Genomic DNA, 23,600 nt, shown 5'->3' with positions numbered 1-23,600 from the left:
AAGGATTTATTGTTGAGAGTGCACCTCTTCAATGAATTCACAGTTCTACTGATAAATTAAAATTTTGTTTCCGCGTGACATATATTTTTCGCGATTTGCGGCATACGGTATTTTTGTGGAACATGCTTGAGTTTAAAGTATTTTGCCCGGGTATTATATATTTACTCACAGGTTGTAATTGCCTTCAGTATTTAGATTTAGTTATGTAGTACCTAGTAGTTTAGTTACTTTATGGTCTAAGCTTACTACTTGCAATGTCTGATTCAAGCTCTTCCTCTTTAATATTTTATGAATGTCGGGGCGACATTCCCCAAAGTGGGGAAGTATGTCATGTGGTCGATATTCGTGTTTTTGAATATCGTTTTTATGTATCATTTTGTCCTTGTATTTGTATATATATCTCTTGTATTTGTCTGTTTACAGTCCGATATACAATCCATTATCCCATATCATTCCTATATCATTCCATTTCATCATCTCATTATAACAACTAATTTCTCATATTTCATTCTGACATAATTTGCATGCCGGGCCTCAGTTTTTACAAACTTCCCGGAAAATCCACCTCACGCATGCGCACTTTGGTATAAATATTTCTCTTGGTTTGCGCCAGAAATTGTTGTCTTGTTTATTTATTTATTTATCAAGGCGTATGTTTATGTCCTTACAGGTAATTGTGTATTCATTATGTTTCATTATCATGCATATTTCCATTGATCGTTTATGTATTTCGGATCTGTATTTATGCACTTTGGTATAAATATTTCTCTTGGTTTGCGCCAGAAATTGTTTATCTTGTTTAATTATTTATCAAGGCGTATGTTTTATGTCCTTACAGGCATAAACAGACCATTTCTTACATTTGAAAAAGGACCATACGACAATTATTTTATTTAGTTTATTCGTTAGTGCAACACCAGTTACGATACAATCCAATATAACAAAACTGAATGTACAATTGTATGAGTTTACGTACCCTGTTATCTTTATCTCCCATCTTAAGATACTAGTAAACAGTTTTAAAAATACAATAAAACCCAACTTTCAGTAAAAACAATGATGAAATCCATGTGTAAAGGGTATTTATGTTCCTCCTTATGATACAATGATTGTTTTGCAATACAACTGTTTGTCTCTCAATAGCTCAACATTATGCTTTGTGTATTTTACACTACAATTTTAAAGTTACAGATATATTACAAAGGTTTTTAACTTTGTAATATGAGACTGTTTTTATAATGTATACATGCGCATACTTAAAAAGTAGTTGAGAGTTTATTTCCAGTATTAAACTTGTAGTCATACAACACACTTGTATATTTTATTTCTCATTAGAGTTATCAACAGGGAATGCGACATTCTCGACATCATCCAGCAACACAGAACAACCGGTAATGTAGTCATCAGGATGCCTAGATAAGGAACGAAACATAAAACGTCAAGACTCTATCTACTAAAATAAGAAAAAAGTAACAATTGATATGAGCCGCGTCATGACAAAACCAACGTAATGCGTTTGCGACCAGCATGGATCCAGACCAGCCTGCGCATCCGCGCATTCTGACCAGGATCCATGCTGTTCGCTTACAAACACTATTACAAGTAGAAAAACTGATAACGAACAGCATGGATCCTGATCAGACTGCGCGGATGCGCAGGCTGGTCTGGATCCATGCTGGTCGCAAACCCATTATGTTGGTTTTGTCGTGACGCGGCTCATATGTCTTTTGTCAAAACTAAACCAAAAACGTAATACAAGTTATATATCTCTTTTGTATTATTTCATGCTCACGGGACCCCTAGAAATTAAATGTACGTAAATTATAAGAAACTGAGTGTACATATAAATAACGGATGATTAATTTGAAAATTACACAAATCACATTGAAGGTATACCATAGAAATTAGAAAATGATTTACATTTTACCCAAGTAGTGTCATAGTATTCAACCTGCACGATGTGTGATTTAAATAGTACACTGAATCATTTAATGTTTTCTTGTTCGTAAAGTCGCTTTGTAAAGGCCCTATTCGTAATCAGAGACTTGTCATACAAATCGTAAAAAGAGGCAAGACTTATTAAAAACTTGATAAACGTCACTCTTATTCAAGGTAAATAATTTTTATTGTAGAAATTTTAGATACCGGATCATTTATCATTAAAATTGTTGAGCGGTTGTAAATGAAGAATATTATTAAATCTAATGTCATCGTCATTAAAAACCCCGATCTTTTTATTTAAATTTTCATAAACAAGTGTGGCGATTATTTGCTTCTGTATCTCTCACAAACAAAATATGTTATTCGGTATGACAGCATGAACCTGCCAATAACATGGCTGTTTAATAAATAATAACCATTTAAATTATAATTTCGTGGATGGAACATTAAAAAGGTAGGACTTTATATATAGAATAAAAATATATTGAGAAGATACTATTAATTTGGATTCTTTCATGTGTGAAACCCCGTCTCTGAATTAATACAAGGATGAGTACCTGAGATCTTCCGTCGCCGTAAAGCTATATAGTCGCCATATGACCTTGATCAATAGTGCCGGTATGACATACAATCCAAATAAAAACATTGATAGAGTAACAGAATGCGTGCTTGATTTTGGTTTAAATAATCTTTCAGTTAAACTTCATCGATGACATATTCGGGTACTTCCGGTACCTGTGGCACATAATATAACAAAGGGCACACTGTTTGACTCTATACTACTGCATAAGTCAGGTATCTGTATCATCCTGTGTTTCAATACCTAGTGATGATCCATCGTCACCATTATCACCTGTTCTTCATCTATATCCCTTAATATTTAAAGCGTCATAAAAGGGAAAGGTGATTTAGTGTTTAAGCGGCAAGGCTCTTGGGTTAAGACCCAACTGGGCTTTGCAGTAGGCTGGGGTCAGGATCATATTTTCTGATATAATGCAGGTACTGAACAGTTTCAGGAATTGTCTTCGAGAATGGATTAAATAAGTTCAAGATCAAGATTTTACTGTATAATAAATGAAATAGCCTAACGAGAAAACTACAATATTTGAAATTTCCGTATTAATCTTTTATATAACGCTGCCGGTGATCGATAACAATGCTGAGATATTTTACGGTGTTTAATCCAGTATCAATTTCTGCAATTCCATAAAATCAATGTGTATAGGTTATTTCAACTTATTTGATTACAATCACCTTTTACTTTCGATAATGATATCATTAATGGTATGGGAACCTGTTTCTTACAAATTAAAAAAAAAGATAAATACATGTACGTTATAAATGTATTATTTGGATATTCGTATAATATATTGCTTGAGAAAAAAAATGATAATTTCTAAGTGATTTGGAAATTGAATAATAATATTTTGTTTTTGGACATTTTTACCTGCTATATAAATATATATAATATCAGATCGCTTATCTAAGACTTACTAAAAGCACCCATACACGATTCTTTCTTGGTTTGTTGTTATGTCAGACACTAATTACTATCGCCGTTATTATTTATTGTATGTAAGACCTTCCATAATAGTCAATTTGCTTCAATTTTAAGGTGGCAGAACTCAATCTCTATCATAGGAAGTAAATGTTTTTCTAGTGCCTTGTACAATAAGATAGGGCTGTTTAACTTCGGAAGCTCGGTAATGAGCTGTAGCTCCACATGGCCAATGTCTTTTGGACGCTTTAGTTGATGAACTAATGCGAAATTCAATCGTGTTTCGGCCAAATTATTACTTTGATCACAAAATGTAATTCTTATTTAATTTTTTTAATTTTTTCTCACTACAGTGAATAAATTACCTCGCAATGCCCGATACTGCAGCCAACTAGTGTTTAAACCTATAAAGTACATAATGTTATTTCTATATTTTGTGAACTTATGGGTTTACAGTCGGACAAAATTCTGCGGTGGTTTGAGTGTATCATATTACAATACAAATGCTAACATACACTCGTCCAAGATAAACTCTTATTTTGTTATTTTGTTTTTTACTAAAAAAATCCAATGACGATGAAAAGACAACAGAAAATGAAAAAAGCTCTAACATTAGTATAACTCACAGCAATAACTGTAGCATCATCTTGCTCATCATGATCGTGACTATAGTCAAGATCAACATCATCATCAGCAGCAACAACAATAAGAAGAAGAACTAATGTTAAATTTTCACGCCTAATGGACTTTTAAACCAGCGTCAATATGCTTGTGATTCATCATATTTATTTTTCATTGTGCATAAATATAAATTTAATTTAATGTCTATTTACTCTGGGTGTACTTTAAACAACGTTCTCACGCATATATCATATCATTGTTTGCCAATAAATTAAACATCTTTTTACTCGACGTTACAAAATCGTCCTAGTCAAATACAACAGACGGTGAAATTTAAAAGTGTCAAATTTCTAACATGGTTTGTGATAAATTTAAGTTTTTCAAAAGACGGTTTGAATTTTTTATGATTTTAATCTTGTATGTAAGTGTTAAAAATGTTCATTAATACAGCATTGAATGATAATACACACTTTGATTAAAAAAATGACACGTTAGTGCAGTATATGAGGACTAAATTTCATACTTATAAGAAAGGAAATCGTTCATTTACTGATAAAAATATTGCTGTTAACTATATTTTATCACATTTTGGATTAAAGCAGACATTTACAAATATGTGTAAATGTAGACCTACTTGCATAAATTAAATACATAAGTAAGTGTAATACAGTGTTAAGTTAACATTAAGTAGTTACCATTGTTTTATCTGTGTTTACCAGGAAGTCAAGTTGAAACATTGTATATGAAGTTCGAACGCAATCCCGACACTGATGTTTATGTTCAAGTCTACTTTCCTGTATCTCTTCCTGTTAAAGGTGAGTGTATGTATTATCTCTGTAATGTTTTAGACTAATAATAAATTATGACATAACAATTTTAACTAAAGTTATTAAAATTTGGACCAAAGTGTCTGCAAAAATGCTTAAATATGTATCGTGTAGGGTCATTTATTCTTTCAAAGGTTATATTCCGGGCTTCTAACTCCCTCGTGTTAATTGTTGTTCAAACACGAAAGAACACTTTGATGTAATTATCTAGTTAAATAACATTTTTATTATATGAGAACGCAACGCTTATAGTAAATTTATTCAAAGTCGGCAATACTAAACACTTAATCGTGCAGGGTTTCATGTTTTATGTGCTTAAATACTATAAAAATATATCTCGATTATGTTGAATCTAAAACAGTGATTGTCTATTGACAGAGGATAAGTATGATGGCATAACATGTATCAAATTTTAAAGAGTGACAACTGTTACATCTATATTTTTGGTATATACTATGTTACGACCATTTTGTAACTATTATTGTGACCATTTAACATATTCACAATGCGAATCTCTGGTTTATTCCTGAACATTATACCTTTTCCAGATATACACCTTCAGTGATGCCGTTGATAAAATCAAAGAACAAGGTAAATGTGTTAAAATTTTATTGATTTATTCTTTTTGTAATACACGTTCTGCATTATATTAAGCATGAGTTCATTTAAATGAACGGATAAAAAAGCAAGATGTAATTTTTGCGTTAATACCCTTTCATAGACTGGGACCTTAAAGCTAAATGAATATTGACACCGATCGAGCAAAAAGATGGAATATATTATACGGACGGATTCTTTTCTTTTGTGAACAAGAGAGTTATGTCATAGTCTCAAAATAGATTATATTATTTTGATAGTGTCATTTTGAAAAATAAAAATCTAATTTGACATTTTTAGAAGTTTACAGAGGATGTAAAAGCGGACACAATGCGCTCAATTTCTTAATGAAAAGAAGACATGTTAATATTATTAACTTGTTAAACTTGACCATGGTGTGGCAGAACTTCACAAAGAAAAGAAAGATTAATATTTTCATTACAGATTCGGTAATTTCTGAAAGAGTTAAACGGAATGTGGAAACCATCATTATAGAAACTGTTGTTATTTTGGATGCCGACTATATATCTTATTTAAAAGCAAAGGGGCATAATACAAATGAGTCCTTGTACGAACTTGTTGCGCTAAAATGGATGGGGGTACGTAAATTTTGTTAGTATTGTTAGTGTTCTATTATCTATATAATGCACATAGCAATGCTAATTTATGATTACTTTTCACATTCAATCTGACCTTAAGTTAAGATTTTCTTACTTTTAACATGTAGCATTGAGAAGTTTAAGGGTAAAGGAGATTACTTTAATCAACAACAACAACAACAAAAACAACAATAATAATAAATAAATAAACAAAACAAAGAAAACAGACAAATATTAGATAATAAATAAATTTAAAACTCATGTGTTGCATGCTTCGATAAAATAATTAAATTTTACCAGGACTAATTATTATTAAAGATAAGTAATAATTGCAAAATAAATTTCACTGTTAACATTAAACATTGTTTACAGGCGCAAGCAGAGTGGGGTAGGAAAGATGTGTTTGGTTATGACGTACGGATAGCGATAAAAGATATTGTTCTATGGGAAACTAATCCGGTTTGTATGACTTATTCGGTAGCATTTGTAGTTTTACACATAATTAAGACAAGAAAAATGTTCTGTAAACTTTTCGTTAAATAATATTTCATCATTTTAATACCAATCTGTATTTATTTACAACACAAGAGTACATTATTCGCTGTCATTTATCCAAAAGGTGTCGGATAGAGAATGAACAAGAACTGATTTATAATCGATAGAGAGAGCAATTAAAATTGCTTGGTTTTAGTCTGTATGAAGTGTTAAACATTATCATTATCATTGCGACATATAAAGAATTCATAATGAATATGTAACGTTAATGAACAGAAACTGATATTAATACATACACACGAGCTGGAATAGGTTTAATTTAACGTAGCTGATTATTGAGAATATGTCTTTTATTATGTTGTCATACTGGTTTGAACATACGTGTAATATAAACAGATTATGCAACTAGTTGGCTTATAAGAATTATATTTCCGAATTTGTATTTTGTATTAAACATTGGTAACCGTTTGTAGTCATTTCATATAAATACAGTAGTACTTTTCTATTTTAGACATGGTTTGTGCCATCAACCGAATTAGATACAACATTATATCGGCTATGTTCTGGAACAAAGTCAAGAGGTCTATGGAAAGACTATGATCACATTTTTTTATTCACTGGGTACCATTTAAAATATTATATCCACAGATACAAAAAAAAAAAAAGATTTTAACTCTATATAGCCTTTGACAATGAATATTATTACATCAAGCGAAATATGACCCGCGTCATGACAAAACCAACATTATGGGTTTGCGACCAGCATGGATCCAGACCAGCCTGCGCATCCGCGCAGTCTGATCAGGATCCATGCTGTTCGCTTACAAACTCTATAACAAGTAGAGAAATCGATAGCGAACAGCATGGATCCTGATCAGACTGCGCGGATGCGCAGGCTGGTCTGGATCCATGCTGGTCGCAAATGCATTATGTTGGTTTTGTCATGACGCGGCTCATTATTATAATCTTTTATCATGCAATCTGGTTTTAAATGAAATATTTCGATACGAGATCTTTCTCATTATAATCATCTAAGTTTAACAACTAGGACTGTGTTTCATAGAAAGTCCTAAGTCTGGAACCAGTCTTAAGATCAAAACTGAGACAATTTTTGTTATGAAACTTTTAATTTCTGACTAGTAATGCTTATGGGCATTTACACATTGCGAATAAAACAGTCTGTCATTGTATTTTTTAACCTTTCTTTGGAGGATGTATATATTTGTAGTCTATATATTATTTGACCGAAGATAACAATGTTAAGTAAAACAATTGAAGATAAAAAAAAAGTTAATTAAAACGATCATAAGTTAGTCGTAAAGTTGGTTTTATGTTGTAAGACTTAAAATACACTTAGGACTTTCTATAGTTACAGTATATGTTTTCTTTTACGTACTGAATCACGTTCTCCTGAACTAAGTAATAGCTTATGTATTTAATAAATTTCCGGATGTATGAACCGGTTTTGTTGTAGCGACCACGTGACTCTGATATGCATATAGATTACGTTCAGTTTTTTTACTTCATGTATGATAAAATACACATTGCGCCCACTTCATTTCATTTAAGTAAGTTATGTTAAAATAATTCTTTGTATAGATCAAGACAATCTTTAAACACGTTTTTGAAAATTGAATATTTAACCCAAAAAAGGCTATAAACAATAATTTTATTTTCTGTAGTGCGCATGCACTGTTTATGGGCTGACTTTTGTACAACCGTTAACATATCAATTCGGACGGAACATACTTACTCTCAATATGTAAATTATATAAATAAAAAATCTTTGTTTTTAAGGAAGAAAAACACCGACGGATATTCTGGAAAGGCAAACACAGGAGAAATTTGTCAGGACGGGGGCAAATGTGCCTTGTCTGCTATTACTAGTGTGGTCGAATATGTTATCACTGCACATGAACTTGGACATAGGTTTAACACATTTCTTTCTCTAAATATACTCTTATAGGTTCTTTCTTAAACATGTAAGATCCAAGTTGTACTGACGAAATTCTGAAGTAAAGAAAAAACATTACATCACGTTCAGCAATTAATTTTGGTAATATGTATGTACATTTAAGTAACCAATTGTTATTATAAATGAAAACATACCTAGAGATATTGTCTCCATGGTAAAATTGCATTAATTAGATGATTATACTATCATATTTCATAAAAAATGAAATGTTCAATAATTTGTTTGACAGACTATACATTTAACAAATGATATTGGGTATTACAGTATGGGGATGGGCCACGACGGAGATGTTGGATGTCCGAGCCCCAATGATGGCATCATGGGCAGTAGATCATTAAGCTGGAGTCGCTGCAGTGTCGGTGCAATGGAACACCTTTTAAAGTATGTGAATTGTATCTCATTTTACTTTATATACTCGTTATAAGTAATTTATTGCTTATCCATATGGCAAACAAAGTGTCTCTTGTTTCAAAAGAATTGTTTGACTGCGAAATAGTAAAGCACTATGATGACACTGTACGCATTTTAATATCATCATAACGGCTATCTACGATGTATTTTTTTCATGGGTATAGAGAAGAAATAAAATCTAACAATTACTTTCCTGTTTCCGAGCAAGTAAACGCGTATTGAGACAAATATATATATCTCTATTTTTGGCGTATCAGTAAAGTAAGTAATTATTACCAACCAAAGTTACATAATACTTGGCTTCTTTTCTGTCTTGTTGGTTATTGTACTAAACTATATCAGAGAATGACGGAAGAGCAAGCAATCACCAAATAAGCAAAATTAGGGTATTCATTGTGGAGTTTGCGCTGAATTAGATTACCAACGTGCAAGAACATTTAATATTATTCGATTTCCCTATTATAATTTTAATTCATATAAATATTAAATTTCTTTGGGTATGTTGTTTTAAAAATAATAATAAAAGGGGGAAAATGTCTGTATTTTGCAAAAATGTAGTATTATATGTCATGTTAACAATTTGTTATCTGTTCTTGACAAAACATACATTTTAGTAAGATGTCGTGTCGATAAAGTAGGAAAATGCCCTTTTCTCCGTTTTGCATTGAAACGATATGAACATATTTTGCTATTTACAAGATTGTTCTGTAAAATACAGAAAGTTATAAGATATTGTTGATGTACCTTTAAACTCCGCTTAAAGTCCGAACTATTAAAATTAGGTATAAATATGAAATTCAAATTCGCAACGTGTTCTTTATTTGTAGAAAATCAACGGCGTCATGTCTTTTTACAACAAATATTCCTGCAAATGATAAAATAAATATAACGGAGGCATGGCCAGGTAAGAAATTTTAATATAGCAAAGTTATTCATATATCTCACATTTTTGCTTTATTTGAAAGTAGCATGGAGTACTACGGAAGCCTGGAGGGGACATCCCGATTTCTTTTTTCTCATCTCTTGGCCACGAGATAAACATATAAAAAATGATATGTATACAAAATGCGAGATATACATTGTAACTCAGATAAAAACACGAAAATCATCTGATTGGTCGGCTAAGTCGTGATCACGAGATAGCAAATTTTGTTAATTGATGTTTTTTTCTCTCTGAGTTATATCTCGTGGAAACGAGATATTTGAGTTTTAGCTCGTGGCCACGAGATAGCATTTTTTACCTCTTTATTACTGAGTTATATCTCGAAGGAAAGAGATCGCGATTTTTTCCGAGTTACATCTCGTAGGTACGAGATTTGATTTTTTTCTTAGTTGTATCTCGAAGAACAAGATAGCTTTTTTTTCGCTTTTTTCTGAGTTAAATCTCGTGGCCACGAGATAGGATGTGAAAAATAAATCGGAATGCTCCTTATATGCTTCCATAGATTACCACTAAGATGCCAAATGCTTTTAAAAAATTTGATTGAAGAAAAAAATATATCACGTTTTTCCATATGTAGGGGAACGGCCTTGTAATCGATAGCTTTACATGCACATAAAATAATTCTTTACATATTCATTTATGTAATAAATAACACCTTTAGTAAATTATTGCATTCTATTATAACATGTTTTTACAAAGAAAAAATATATTCAGGCGATAAAAAGTATAAAAGATTTTAAAATGCGATATCATTAATTGCAAACAAAAGGAAAATGGATGAGTATAAATTAAATAATTATATAAAATTTCTGCTACTCTTTAGGAATGGTTTACAGCAATGATGAAATCTGTGGGTTCAAACATGGACCGGGATTCCGGTACAAGGCCAATAACGAGGTGTGTATATACAAATATATATACATTGACCTTTAACTAACAATAGTCTATGAAGTCAGTAGTTAGTTAGTAAGAAATACAATATTTCATATCATCATGGTGCTTTATCTAAACACGACATTTTCATGCATTCTAAATAAGGAAGCAGCATCAATTAAAGCACGCCTACCGACGGCGCTAATCGTGGACAAGAAATGGTTTATGTAAATGGAAATGAATATATATCCTCAGTGTTTTCTTCTTCAAACTCTTTATAATATCTAAGTAAAATGTTTCAAATTCAATTAAGTTCAAGTCCTTAACAAAACAATTTAGCCGCCCAAATTGAAATAATTTTAGCACACCTCCTGGCGAAAAACTGCGGAGTCACCTTAAGACCTCAACAGACGGTAGGATTTAGTCGTACAACACTAATTAGAGATAAGATGTACAATTTTCAAAGCAATACAGCACTTGCATTCAGACGGTAATTCTGCATTGTAGGAATCATCTCAGGTTTCCCTAAATAAATTGATCCCTTACATCATACTCACTAAATTTTTTTGTTCTCCATGAGTAATGATTGAAACACCTCCATTTAAAAAAATTGTCGTTTTTTTTTAATGTGCAGCCTGACCGAGACTCAAACCTGGAACCCTCGGAATACCGTACTGCGGTTCTACTGACTGAGCTATCCGGCCGCCTATACAACTTTGGGTCTCCTGAAGAGTTTTTTCAACATCATTTTACCCCATCTTACGACTATGTTTACATTTTAGCTCTAATTGTTCTTGAATTTCATTCATTACACCCATTATCAGGAGATACTTTGGTAATCTGTTACTTGTCATTGTGGGAGGTCTGTAGAAATCTGTACGACAAGATTTACAAAGTAGAACATGTTCTATCTTAAGGTTTCCGAAATCAAGAAATAGTAGCCTTCACACATTAAGATTTGTCTGTACATCTTAGTTTTAATTGGTGTTGTACTTCAAAATCCTACCGTCTGTTTAGGCCTTTACACACACAATACTTTTATCCTCCTTCATGCGAACGTTATATATATATAGTTCGTATATGATTAAGATGAGTATAAAATAGGTTATACGGAACGACAACACGTTTAACAGCCAAATATTTACTCATTAAATAAGTTAATTCGACATAGTATTCGTCAGACATTTTTACTTTGCGTGATATGTATTGTCTATTCCGATATAAACTTCAACAAATATTTCTTTGTTATTGGCATGATTTTTTTCGCCCTGTTGATGTTAATATAACAGTATTATTACTTGTCAGTACAAAGATATTGATGATTGTGAATGTCTATATGTACACTAAGATACCAGTTTTATGTTTTAAATGCCTGCGTTTCAGTTTTTCTTTCTTTTTCGACATGGAGTTATTTCCCCTTACTATAAATACTTTTATATATCTGCTTACTTCATTTAATTACAGTTTTGTCCATCTGTTAAATCTAAACAGTTTAAAACTAATATCAACTTCTATTATCTGTCCTCAGAAACAATGTCCATCATATCAATGTGTGAATCTAAACACGACATCTTCATTTTATGGAGTCAGCTTCAGTTATATCACACCTACAGACGGCGGTAATTGTGGACAAGAAATGGTATGTTAACTTCATCATGACATGTTCTCCGTGTTTTATTCTCCATATCATTATAATACCTTAGAAAAAAGTTTCAAATTTAATTAAGCTGTATTCCTTTACATAGGAGAAAGTTCAGTCAGTGAAAAAAGTAAAAAGTTACATTAACCATTCATACATGTTAGGTTCCACATGATTTGCATAAACTAAGGTTTGATTTGACGTACTCGGCAGTTATCTTTATAATTTTTTTTGTCTTGAAAATATCATTTTATAATATCTGACTCTAATAAAATATGTAAATACTATTTGTTAAAAATGTGCTTAACATAAATTATGGTCATGATTCTTTAGGTTTATATTAAAGATATTTAAGCCATCATTCCTAGCGAGGCATTAAGTTAATATTTAATCATGCTTTTATGTTCACCTTCAAATAATTTATTGTTCAAACCCAGGTATGTGTTTCAAGAAAAGTAGATGGAAGCAACTGTATTAGTTGGAACTCTACAGGTCTGGATAGACTTCTATTTAAAACAGTTAAAGGAAACTGGTCACCTTGGGCGGAAATGACGTCATGTAGTCGCACGTGTGGAACTGGCGTCCGATATAGACAAAGAACTTGTAATAATCCAAAGTACGACATCTTCCATGTTAACGAAAATAAGATTTTTAATTCTTCTCACACTTAATTTGTCTTGTCTTGTCCTACTTTAATTTTGAACTGTCATTTATAAAATTTACAGTTTAAATATCAAATGTTATTCATCATCTACCGCCTAACAGCATAGACAAATAGCTAGTATGTACAGGATGTTGAGGTTTCAGTCTTTTGACGTAAGCAAGATAATTTTGTTACTAGTATTAGTAGGATTAAAACTTTTAAAAAAATAAAGCTATATACATGTATAATCAATTGTTTAAATACATGCCAATATATTCGGTGGACGGTGAATGTAAAAAAATGAAAAGTAAGCAAATAAATACTAGACAGTGCTGATTTTTTTTCAAATTCAAAGTAATGACTGACTAAACTTTTGGATAACCCCTCGGATGCTTTTGATATTTCCAGACCACAGAATAGTGTATGGTGCGAAGGCAACGAATATGATGCAGAAATATGTAATACTGAGGTAAATTTACTGAAAATGATTCTAACCATATCTTTGAAAACGCGATATGTATATACTAGCACCTTCAAATGGTAAAATTATGGTGGCTGATTTGGAACACTTTTGTGCGTCTAGTTGTCGCTAGCGACAGGACGACAAAGTGCTAAACGACGCGATGATGCATTGTCGTCTTGTCGTCCTATCGCTAACGATGCACACCAAACGGCGCGATGTCGTGTGGCTTGTTGTCGCGATGTCACATTGTCGCTCGGCTCAAATCGAAAGATTGGCTATTTGTATATTTATAAGCCAAGTGACAGAGCAACATTGCGACAACGCGCCGCAAGACAACGCGACGTTTGATGTGCTTCGCTAGCGACAGGACGACAAGACGAAAGTCAGACAACGCGCCGTTTGGCGCTTTGTCGTGCTTTCACTAGCGACAACACGACGCACAAAAGCGTTCCAAATCGGCCACTATATAAAATGGATGAATAGTTGCTGATATATGTTGCCTAGTACGGTACCCCTGATTTAAAATGTTATGAAAACTATCATTATTATATGAAATAGATTTTGCGAAACTAGTGAAACTAAAAGAAAACAACGTTGTAAAAGTTATTATGTAAACAAATTGTTCATATGTTCTTAATAGAAAGACTTTGTATACTAATTTAGTGGTCAAATAGTTCTCGGCGACGGCCAAAGTTTTATTTATGAAGTTTTGTTAAAGGTATGTGAGAATGATAGTTTGGTAGAATCACAGATTATAAAACAACGTGCTAGTGAAACATGCAGCTACTGGAAGACTAACAACGTTTATGCAGCCATTGAAGAGGATCACACCAATTACCTCAACACGGGCAAAAAATACAATAACAGTGAGCAATAATCTATCCACTCTGACAGTTTTATATGAAATACAAATTAACATAGGTACAAATAAAAAAGAAATCATAGTAATCTATTTTTATCACATGCGTCACGATTTAAGTTGTGACTATTAAAAGTTAAATTAGAAATGACCAGTTACAGTTTTCATAGCATGTTAAAATATGTAATTGCACAGAGGAATAGCAGTATCTTGGGGGATCTCATATATATAGTGTAATTAAACTATATATAATTGAAAAAATATCGTGTCTATGTTGCTATGTGTCTTTTTACAAAGCTACCCTTAAAGAACTTTGTTCTAATTAGTACTAAAGTTATTGCTATGCTTTTTTCAAATACTAAACATAATTACACTTTATTATTTCATGCTTTCCAGTGTTTTATTACAATATATCAGATGATTATATTCTGATAAACCACTAGTGAAATTTATAAAATATAATTTTCACTGTAGCCGGACTATATCTGAATGCGGATGAAAAGAAAATCATAACCAAATGGAATAACAGGCAGAGATAAATGCCGTCATACGTAAATTTGCTTATTTAGGAAAAGAAAGTCAATGTTATCATACATCATGTTAAAAATTTAACAAAATTAGAGAAATTTAACAGAACTATATTTCAAAACTTATGTTGTGACGTCATGATATAATGACGTCACAAAGGAGAATGCGCGACGTTACGCGGCAAAATCAGTAAAAAGATACTTAAAATCACTAAAAAAGCATAAAATAAAAAGAAAATTTATTTGTTTTACATATAAGATTGAAATATATTTCATTCGTGAACACCAGCTATTATATTTTCACTCGTGGCTACGCCACTCGTGAAAATATTGCATCTGGTGTTCACTCAGTGAAATTATATTTCAATCTTACATGCAAAACAAACAAATATCCTCTATTTTATCAATACTGAGCGATTGCAAAAAGTTCTTTTTTCAAGTTAGACTGATCACTTGCGGTCCACTAATAAGACAAGCCATAATGTCATGAACATAAGAACACATTCTTAGTATTGCTCGAGAGATAGACGCCGTAACTACTGGGCCAACACTGCCATTTCTAATACTAGTATCCACCATTTCATGAAATGCACTGGTATTTTATGTTATACAAATTATAAATACGTTACATTAAAGACATCTTGAACAACGACAAAATGTTTTGTTTGTTTGTATTGTAGATAATGGTCAGTGCGAGGTAAAATGCGACAGGGTAAGTAATTATACGGGAGGAAAAAATAAACGGAATGGTTTAATGCCGAACGGTACGCCTTGTTCACCCTTACAATTATCATCCTTTGTTGAGAAAAACAATTTACCGAGAAGATCGGGAATGTTCGGAAAATGTATCCATGGTCAGTGCTATGTAAGTCTTTTATTTGAAATTGTATATACATGTACGTTTCAATTTATGTTAATAAACCTAATATAGACATAGTTTAAACTGGCAGTTGGTTTATGAATGGGTTAAATTGCACTTTGTTTCAATTTATCAAATTGGTTGTCCAATTTAGGATTTATGAAATTGTTCGACATTTCTACGTATTATCTTTATTTGGAAACGGTCTTTACACCTGATTTTACGTTAATATGTTATAACTCAAGAACATTATCTTATCTTAAAGCATTTCTCAAACATTTATTTCCCCTTTACGTTTTTGTGATCTGAAATATTTAGTTATTTGGCTGTGATAACAAGACCGGAAATCCCCCACTAACACGTGACCGTTGTGGCGTCTGCGACGGAAACAACTCCACTTGTACAACAGTAGAAGGTGTTTATGAAATCATCGTAGGAAAAGGTAGTTTTATGCTTTTTTCTTCTTTTCTTCTCTGACGAGATCTTGCATACTTTATGTTTGGAACAGTCTATTGTTGCAATCAGGGATTCCAGGATAAAATTTTCAAGTTATCATTTCAACTGAAAAAGTCGTTTTCACGTAATTATGTCATGCAAACGTAATGTGGTAATAACAACGTCGGTGTTATTTGACGTTTTCGTCAATAACAAATTTGTATTGATAAGAGAACTGTGACATTTTATATGCATTGTATTTAGTTTATACATATGTTAATTTTGGTTCTTTCTGCTATAAGCCTCAAGACCTTTTTGCAACCAGCCATTGCTAAGCAACTTAAAAACGGCTTGCCCTGAACTAAGTTTGAATACATATGTACTTGACCTGCGATCTTTAGATTATTAGTCAGAAGCGTTAAGCACTCGGCAATGCTGCGTCATGAAAATAAGTTAAGGGACTTGTTATAAAGACATACATATCATATGTTTTGTTTAAAAAGTTATTAGAAATTGATACATATAATTATTATAATATACACAGTGTTATTATTTTATAGACATATTATTTAATTTGTTTGCAGGTCAGCGAGGTATAATTGACGTTGTGCCAGCAAATGCATCTCTTATACAGTTCTACTTTACATATGGGACTATGAAAAACCATTTCCTAGGTGATAAATGTTCTATGAATTTGAAAATATATTAAACACCCAACAATGAAATGATGCAGTCTAAATAATTGTAGCACAGATCGAGAAGTTTTCTCAAAATAGTTAATTGTCAGCAAGAAGTAATTTTTATTTTGTCTTGGACATGGCGTTTCTATTTAAATGTATGACGTAATTCATGAAGCTGTTATTGTGTGTCTACTCTTTTATAGATAAAATGTCAATTTTCAATTTGTTTCCCTTATAATCATAACTGCTCGGAGGTTATATGTAGATGCTTTGAAATTGTATGATAAAAGGTAGTTTCATATTAAATATTCATAATTCAGAACTACGTACACCGGATACGGACACGGGAGTGATTATATTCAGAACGCTGGACACAACAAAAGATCCAGTGAAATTTGCAGGAACTGAATGGTATTTGTTATGGTCTAAACAATACTTATATGCAGAAGGACCTTTAACCCAGGATGTCGTTATAAAGGTATAAGGATATCTTAGAACTAGTATATACTTGAAATAATGTCAATTAATTATATATGATTTATAAAGGAAAACAATTTGTTCGATGATAACTACTTTGTTTGCAATAAGAAGTGAAAAATTAGTTTTATTTTAATACTAAAGATTTAGAAGGTTTTTTGTTGTTGTTTTTTTGCTGGGGTTTACTTATTGTGACGACAGAGAAAGGGAAAGCGACAGATATATCATATTTAGATGCTCGTCCATTGGTTACTTTTTTCTTGGGTTTCATATTGTGACAACAGAAAATGCTACGCCCCTCGTTAAAATCAGATAGCCTCGTGTTTCGGTGCTCTTTCTATTACTTACAATTGAAGTTTAAAGAACAGATTTCTCCGTTCTAGAAAGCAATGCTCTTTGATAACGTAAAGCAATATTATTTTATAACGTAAAGCAATACTCTTTGAATATTAAAATATATGTAAAAGAAACAGAGGCAACATTATTTTAAGATCTCATCTGAAATACTATAAGAAAACTTACTTTCTGTACTGGGAGATTGAACTCGTGACACATGATGTAATCAGCCAGTGTTACCACTGGATTCTTGCAGATAGTCTGATGTCAAATTATATAAATTAAATTAAGATAGCGACGCGTTCATACATACACTGATATTATCAAAACCGAGTTTGAAATTGCTGTCCAGAAAAGTTCTTTTTAATAATTCTTTAATTTTTGTAATTCAGCTGTACAATTATGGAACGTTCAACAACACAGGAGTCAAGTTCGCTTATTCTCTTCCTAAACCATATGAAGGTAAACTTACATAGCATTATCAATCATGAAAATAGTCAGTAAAACAGAACCTGCAATTGTGGGGAGTGGGGGTGTTTGTTATTGTTTTTGTTTTTATTGCTCACGAGTGATCTCCCCTGTCCAGAATTTTTTTATTCTTACAACAGCCGCCGCCAAGTGCTGTATAGCAACTGTAAATGGAATATTATTGTTATATAACAATATATTATGTTTCATGTTGGGATTATTGATTTTCAGTTATTGATTTTTTTATTGATAAGCCGTTGTTAGGAGACGTGAGATATGTTTTACGTATACTTTACTTTATATCTCATGAACAGATTCAATAAACAAAATGGACAACATTTTTTTTAACAAAATTGCTGTAGTTGTTTGTTTTTGTTTTTCTACATTTCCCTGGAAGTATTTCCCATTTTAGAATTAATGCTATACAAATATTTGTTATGATTGTTCGATTAAAAAACGCATTGATATTTGCGTCAGAATACTATGTCTGTAAAATAAGCATTACATACTTTAATAATACAAGGATGTACTTTTTCATATTTTTCATTTATCAGCTAAAAGGGACATTCTGAAACACGGCAGTTATATCTTTATAACATCTCAGTTTTTGCGACGAAAGATAATGCTTGCCTTAGTTTTTGAGTTTGGAATATGTCAACTATGTTGACAAAACTATATCACTTTTGAGTATATATATGTTTTTTTCAATTTTCTAGCTGCATCAATAATTGTATATCATTTCTCGTTTTTTACTTAAGATACAACAACAACAACTTTATCAACATCAACATTACCTACAACCACTCAATCAAAACAGGTATGCTTGTATTATTTGACTCACTAGTTTCAAGATAATATACATAACTCATGAATATAACTTTGATATTAATATTTATGCGAAAAAAAGAAAGCTCTCATTTAATTTATGCAGGACTTTGTACATATGTATAACGTTAAAATATGATAAAAATGACCTCAGCATTTTTTAATCAAATTTAAGAGCAGTTAAATCAGAAATGAGATCGGCAACTCACTTTTCTAAAACTGTTTCGTTTGTCATATTTTATGATTATTCAAAGTTTTCGTCAGTCTTCATTCTATGTGAAAACTTTAAAACAAACGCCTAATGGGTTATTATTACAAATACAAGAAAAGATAGTTCAGCTAATGATATAAAGTCAGGTTGTGCATAGATTGATCTATTATAATGTTCACATAAACAATAAACTTTTCTTTTTTAGCAAAATTTCTCATCGTCAACATCAATACCTCTGAGTTCTTCTACACATATTTCACGAGCAGCCAAAGTAAGTATATACAAGTCAAACTAAAGATTCACCTTTTTATTGCATGTTTGTCTACTTCAAGTTTTGAACCATGTAGAAAAACTTTAACGAATCCCTTTTTCATTTAATAACTTACCTGTATGGAGCTTTTGCCACTAGTTGAGAGCCAGGTCAGGTCTGTCTTTACGTACGGTAGCCGGACAAGTTATTTTTTTAGAAATTAAGCAGGTTAGGGGTTTACATAATTTTGATGTATGTTTACATTTTGGAGCGCGAATAAATACAAAAATGTTCAAAATCATCTCAAATTAGACACAATATAAAAATCGTTGTATTGGACTAATAATAAAGTAATTTTCAGTTTATACGTACACGTTTATTTTTCGAAATAGTTTTCTTTACTATAATACCGAGTTTTATGTTCATGTTTCCGTCTTTATAGCACAGTGAATATTTGTAAAATAAAACTAGCTATTGGCGCTTGAGAATTGACAAATTATTCAAGATAATGAACAATGGTAAAACATGTTTCAATGCGGCTAATTATTGAAAAATAATAATCATATTGTTTTTGCTTTTTTAAACAGGTTTGAATATTATTTATAAAAGTGTACTTGTGTTTTATTATTTCTAGGTATTGAAACGACAGAGAGTTCGTTAAACAATGATAATAGTATTATAATAGGTGTTGTTGTTGGAGCTTCTGTTGTTTTTGTCCTCGTTGTTGTTGTTGTTGTTTTGGTGGTGTTAGCCATGCGACGCAGGTATAGCTTTTATTACATGTCCGTAATTATAAGTAATATATTTCTAAAATAAAAAACAAAACCACGTGATATTTTCGTAATGTTCAGAAAGAGCGCTTTCTGATTTGTACGAGTATAAATCAGGTTGCCGAGTGTTTTGATGTTCTTTCTCGTTTGTATCATAGGCAAAAATAAAAACACGTTCCCTGTTGTCACAGTATAAAACCCAGAGAAAAGTAACCAAATAACAAGCATCTGAATATGATATTTCTGACGTTATCCCTTTCTCATTCGTCACAATAAGTAAACTCCAGAAAAAAAATAAGCCGATCAATGAGCATGTTCTGGAGGCTGGGTAACTAATACCTGCACTCCAGTTAACACACTGTGCATGTTTGTGTATACAATTTAACTCACACATTTTCAATAGAAAGTTCCCCAAACTATGATACAAGTTTGCCTTTCACAATGAACAACATTTCTGTAAATCAATAAACGTACTTATACCGAATAAAATGTAAATGAGACAGAAATTTGGATGTTACCACAGTTTTTCAGCAAAGAACAGCAGTTCAATATCTTTTAAACAAAAGATGTGCATGCAGTTTTCATTTTAGACCATTTTAGTTTGAGTTCTGATCAAAGAATTGTTTTTGCTGTCAAGGCTTTGTTTACTGAGGAAAGCATATTCTTTGTTTGTGATTTATAGAAACACGGGTGTATATGAGAAAGCATTTTGATAAAGGTATCACTAGAATCTTGTGATTTTTATGTGTGCGTTTTACGTAAGTACTGTCAAAATAAGTCACCCTGTATGTTCAGGAAAAGCAATTTGAATTTTTGCTGCAACATAAAGCATTAAATCATTTATTTCTATACATATTTTTAAAAACATATTTCTCTTTTTTTCCTATTTTACAGGAGAAACTCCTCACACTCTTTTGACTGGGCTTGGAAATAATACATTCAGCACGTAGATAGAAGATTTCCCAAAGGTGCTGCGGTCGAAGATTTGAACATTGCCGGGGAAAAAAATCAGTTACACGTTAAACATAATATTTTATTTAAGCAACTTTTCAGGACACCCTCCGGATAAGAAGCTTGAGATGAATTTACACAGATATTATCTTAAAGGATATATTCCAACACTTGGTGTTTTTTACCGACATACTGTATTTTTATACATGTACAAATGTAACCCTGGTTTCAGTCATTTTAATATTCAAATAACTTCATCCATGTTTGAAACGATGCCGCCTAAAAGATATTACAGATAAGATTTATTATCCTTTTAATACATCATTTATGTATGACTGTTCATTTATGTATGACTGGTTATGAAAAATGTCAATTATTTTGTATTGGGTTCAAACGTTTAGACGCAATATGTTTTACTTTTTTAATGTTTAGTTAAACTTATCGACCATTTCACTATATAGGGCATTATTTTGAGTGGACACATTATCAAAATGTTTATTTCAGATATAAAGCGCAAGTGATGAGACCAAAGATATATTTTACCCTGTTTCACTTTCATATTTTTCTTTGACATGACACAAGACAATATTTGTTAATTTCAAAATCGAGAAAAAAAGCAACAAACAAACGAATTTGATAAGAAACTAATGCGCATTTGTTAGGATTGGCTACTTGTATGGCAATGGAAAATTGTTTAAAAATAAAAATCATTAATTTTATTTAAAATATTAGTTCAAGGGGGACAATCGTGATAATGATATTTCAACAGTTTGTGTAGTGTTTAAGTAATTTTATTAAAATACATTAGGATAATATGAAATCATTTTAAAAGTGGCATTATTTCAAACTAATTTTACATGTTTATGGATACTTGAGTTGGAAAGACGAATGTCGTCCTTGCCACGCCGCCATCGTCACGAGCACAATTCAACATTTGAGCCGTGTCACGACAAAACAAACATAATGTGTTTGCGACCAGCATGGATCCAGACCAGCCTGCACATCCGCGCAGTCTGATCAGGATCCATGCTGTTCGCTATCAGTTTCTGTACTTGTAATAGGGTTTGTAAGCGAACAGCATGGATCCTGATCAGACTGCGCGGATGCGCAGGCTTGTCTGGATCCATGCTGGTCGCAAACCCACTATGTTGTTTTTGTCGTGACGCGGCTCAATTTGAATAATGATAGCTAATGACGTATTTCATTATTTTGTAACAATTATTAAAATGTGTTCATATGACCGATTTAAATAATGATTGGGGTCCAAACATTAACGATTATTTTAGTACAAAGGATTCTTTTTATCAAAATTATGCAATATTAGGTTTACATACTGTTTCGATCATTAATTGATATTTGTTAACCCATTTTTCATTAATGATAACAGATAAATTTTCAAAGATACTAATATAATAATGCTTCTCTTTCATCAAACTGTTTAATATTTAGGTTCCAAGATATACTGCCTCTATAAAATTCATTGTAATAAAGAAACATGTTTTGTTTAATGAAAGTCTTCCGTCACCAACCAAATTACTTTCCCTGTATTAGGTTTGATTAAAAAGCGATTGGTCAATAATTATTTGTATTGCTCAGGCTCATATAAGTAAGCAAGTAAGACTATACCACCCCTTTAATCTTTGCCTCAGTCACCACCCCAACTCTACCGAGCTTTGAATGATTTTTCAACTCCTTGAGTTTTCGACCTCCTTTAAAATAACTGATTTTTAACGTTTTTGATTCTTTAAAAGTAAAGAAATTATATCTTAAATTTGAGAAAAACATTAAAGCAATTATAGTTTCAATTGTAGAATCGAACTTTATAGCACTAAATACAAAATGAAGTTTGATATGCACGGAAGTACACGAGACAATTTCCTGGTGGACAAGAAAAAGTGGACATGGAAAAAATAGATACTGGCTTGAAAAAAGTGTTTACTACATAACAACTGATAAATATTTATTTGACTTTCAAAATTATAGGGTACATATATATTATTATTACGCATGTGTATAAATATAATTTCTTTTTCACATCAATTTTGTATATATGCCTGTGTTACTGCTTTGTATGAATAATAAAATAACGACTGAATATTATCTCACTTATTTTTCAATAAAATTATAATTTCAATAAAACTCAAGTTAGTTAACTGTTGACGGGTAAAAAAAGCAACAGCTTTTTAGTTAGTTCCTGTTTTTGTTTATTTTGCCAGCATCTACATGCAAAGGGCTTGTCATTGTACTTTTAATACAAAAATTTGTAGTAAATACCACTATTCCTTAAATATTCAATAAGTCAACAAATTAAAATTTCATGTTTATATATATATCTAGATTGTACTTTTTGATAGTAACAGTCATACTTAACCCGGATTTTAACGAAAATCCATAGTCATTCTTAAACTATTGTGAAAGGATCTTGCT

The 23,600-nt window shown here is 31.6% G+C and overlaps 1 protein-coding gene across 5 annotated transcripts; it reads left to right on the top strand.

Annotated features, from left to right (window-relative positions):
* Positions 1 to 2,006: 2,006 nt before the first annotated feature.
* Positions 2,007 to 23,271, top strand: LOC132753622 (A disintegrin and metalloproteinase with thrombospondin motifs 18-like). 5 transcript variants are annotated; one of them, XM_060744112.1, is made up of 23 exons: positions 2,007 to 2,112; positions 4,780 to 4,875; positions 5,436 to 5,478; positions 5,929 to 6,083; positions 6,456 to 6,542; positions 7,090 to 7,199; positions 8,376 to 8,507; positions 8,818 to 8,934; positions 9,792 to 9,868; positions 10,731 to 10,804; positions 12,309 to 12,419; positions 12,857 to 13,035; positions 13,471 to 13,531; positions 14,244 to 14,391; positions 15,592 to 15,776; positions 16,089 to 16,212; positions 16,790 to 16,879; positions 17,206 to 17,363; positions 18,091 to 18,160; positions 18,925 to 18,983; positions 19,408 to 19,473; positions 20,087 to 20,216; positions 21,117 to 23,271. In XM_060744112.1, exons 2-22 carry the CDS (start codon positions 4,831 to 4,833, stop codon positions 20,111 to 20,113), a joined length of 2,118 nt encoding a protein of 705 aa, XP_060600095.1. In that variant the 5' UTR covers positions 2,007 to 2,112; positions 4,780 to 4,830; the 3' UTR covers positions 20,114 to 20,216; positions 21,117 to 23,271. The 5 variants fall into 5 exon arrangements, with proteins under 5 accessions (XP_060600095.1, XP_060600097.1, XP_060600094.1 ...); XM_060744114.1 differs by lacking the exon at positions 2,007 to 2,112 and adding an exon at positions 2,262 to 2,395; XM_060744111.1 differs by lacking the exon at positions 2,007 to 2,112 and adding an exon at positions 4,274 to 4,418.
* Positions 23,272 to 23,600: the final 329 nt, after the last annotated feature.

Source organism: Ruditapes philippinarum, unplaced genomic scaffold, assembly GCF_026571515.1.
Source record: "Ruditapes philippinarum isolate M1 unplaced genomic scaffold, ASM2657151v2 ctg1336_1_1_1_1, whole genome shotgun sequence".
NCBI lineage: Eukaryota > Metazoa > Mollusca > Bivalvia > Venerida > Veneridae > Ruditapes > Ruditapes philippinarum.
The sequence above is the reverse complement of the archived record's forward strand: the minus strand, read 5'-3'. Positions and strand labels throughout refer to the sequence as shown.

Coding starts and splice junctions, on each gene's coding strand:
- LOC132753622 (XM_060744112.1), top strand. CDS start 4,831: ATGTTTATGTTCAAGTCTACTTTCCTGTATCTCTTCCTGTTAAAG. Junction 7,200..8,375: donor CACATTTTTTTATTCACTGG/GTACCATTTAAA, acceptor TTTGTTTTTAAG/GAAGAAAAACACCGACGGAT. Junction 13,036..13,470: donor AGAACTTGTAATAATCCAAA/GTACGACATCTT, acceptor TGATATTTCCAG/ACCACAGAATAGTGTATGGT.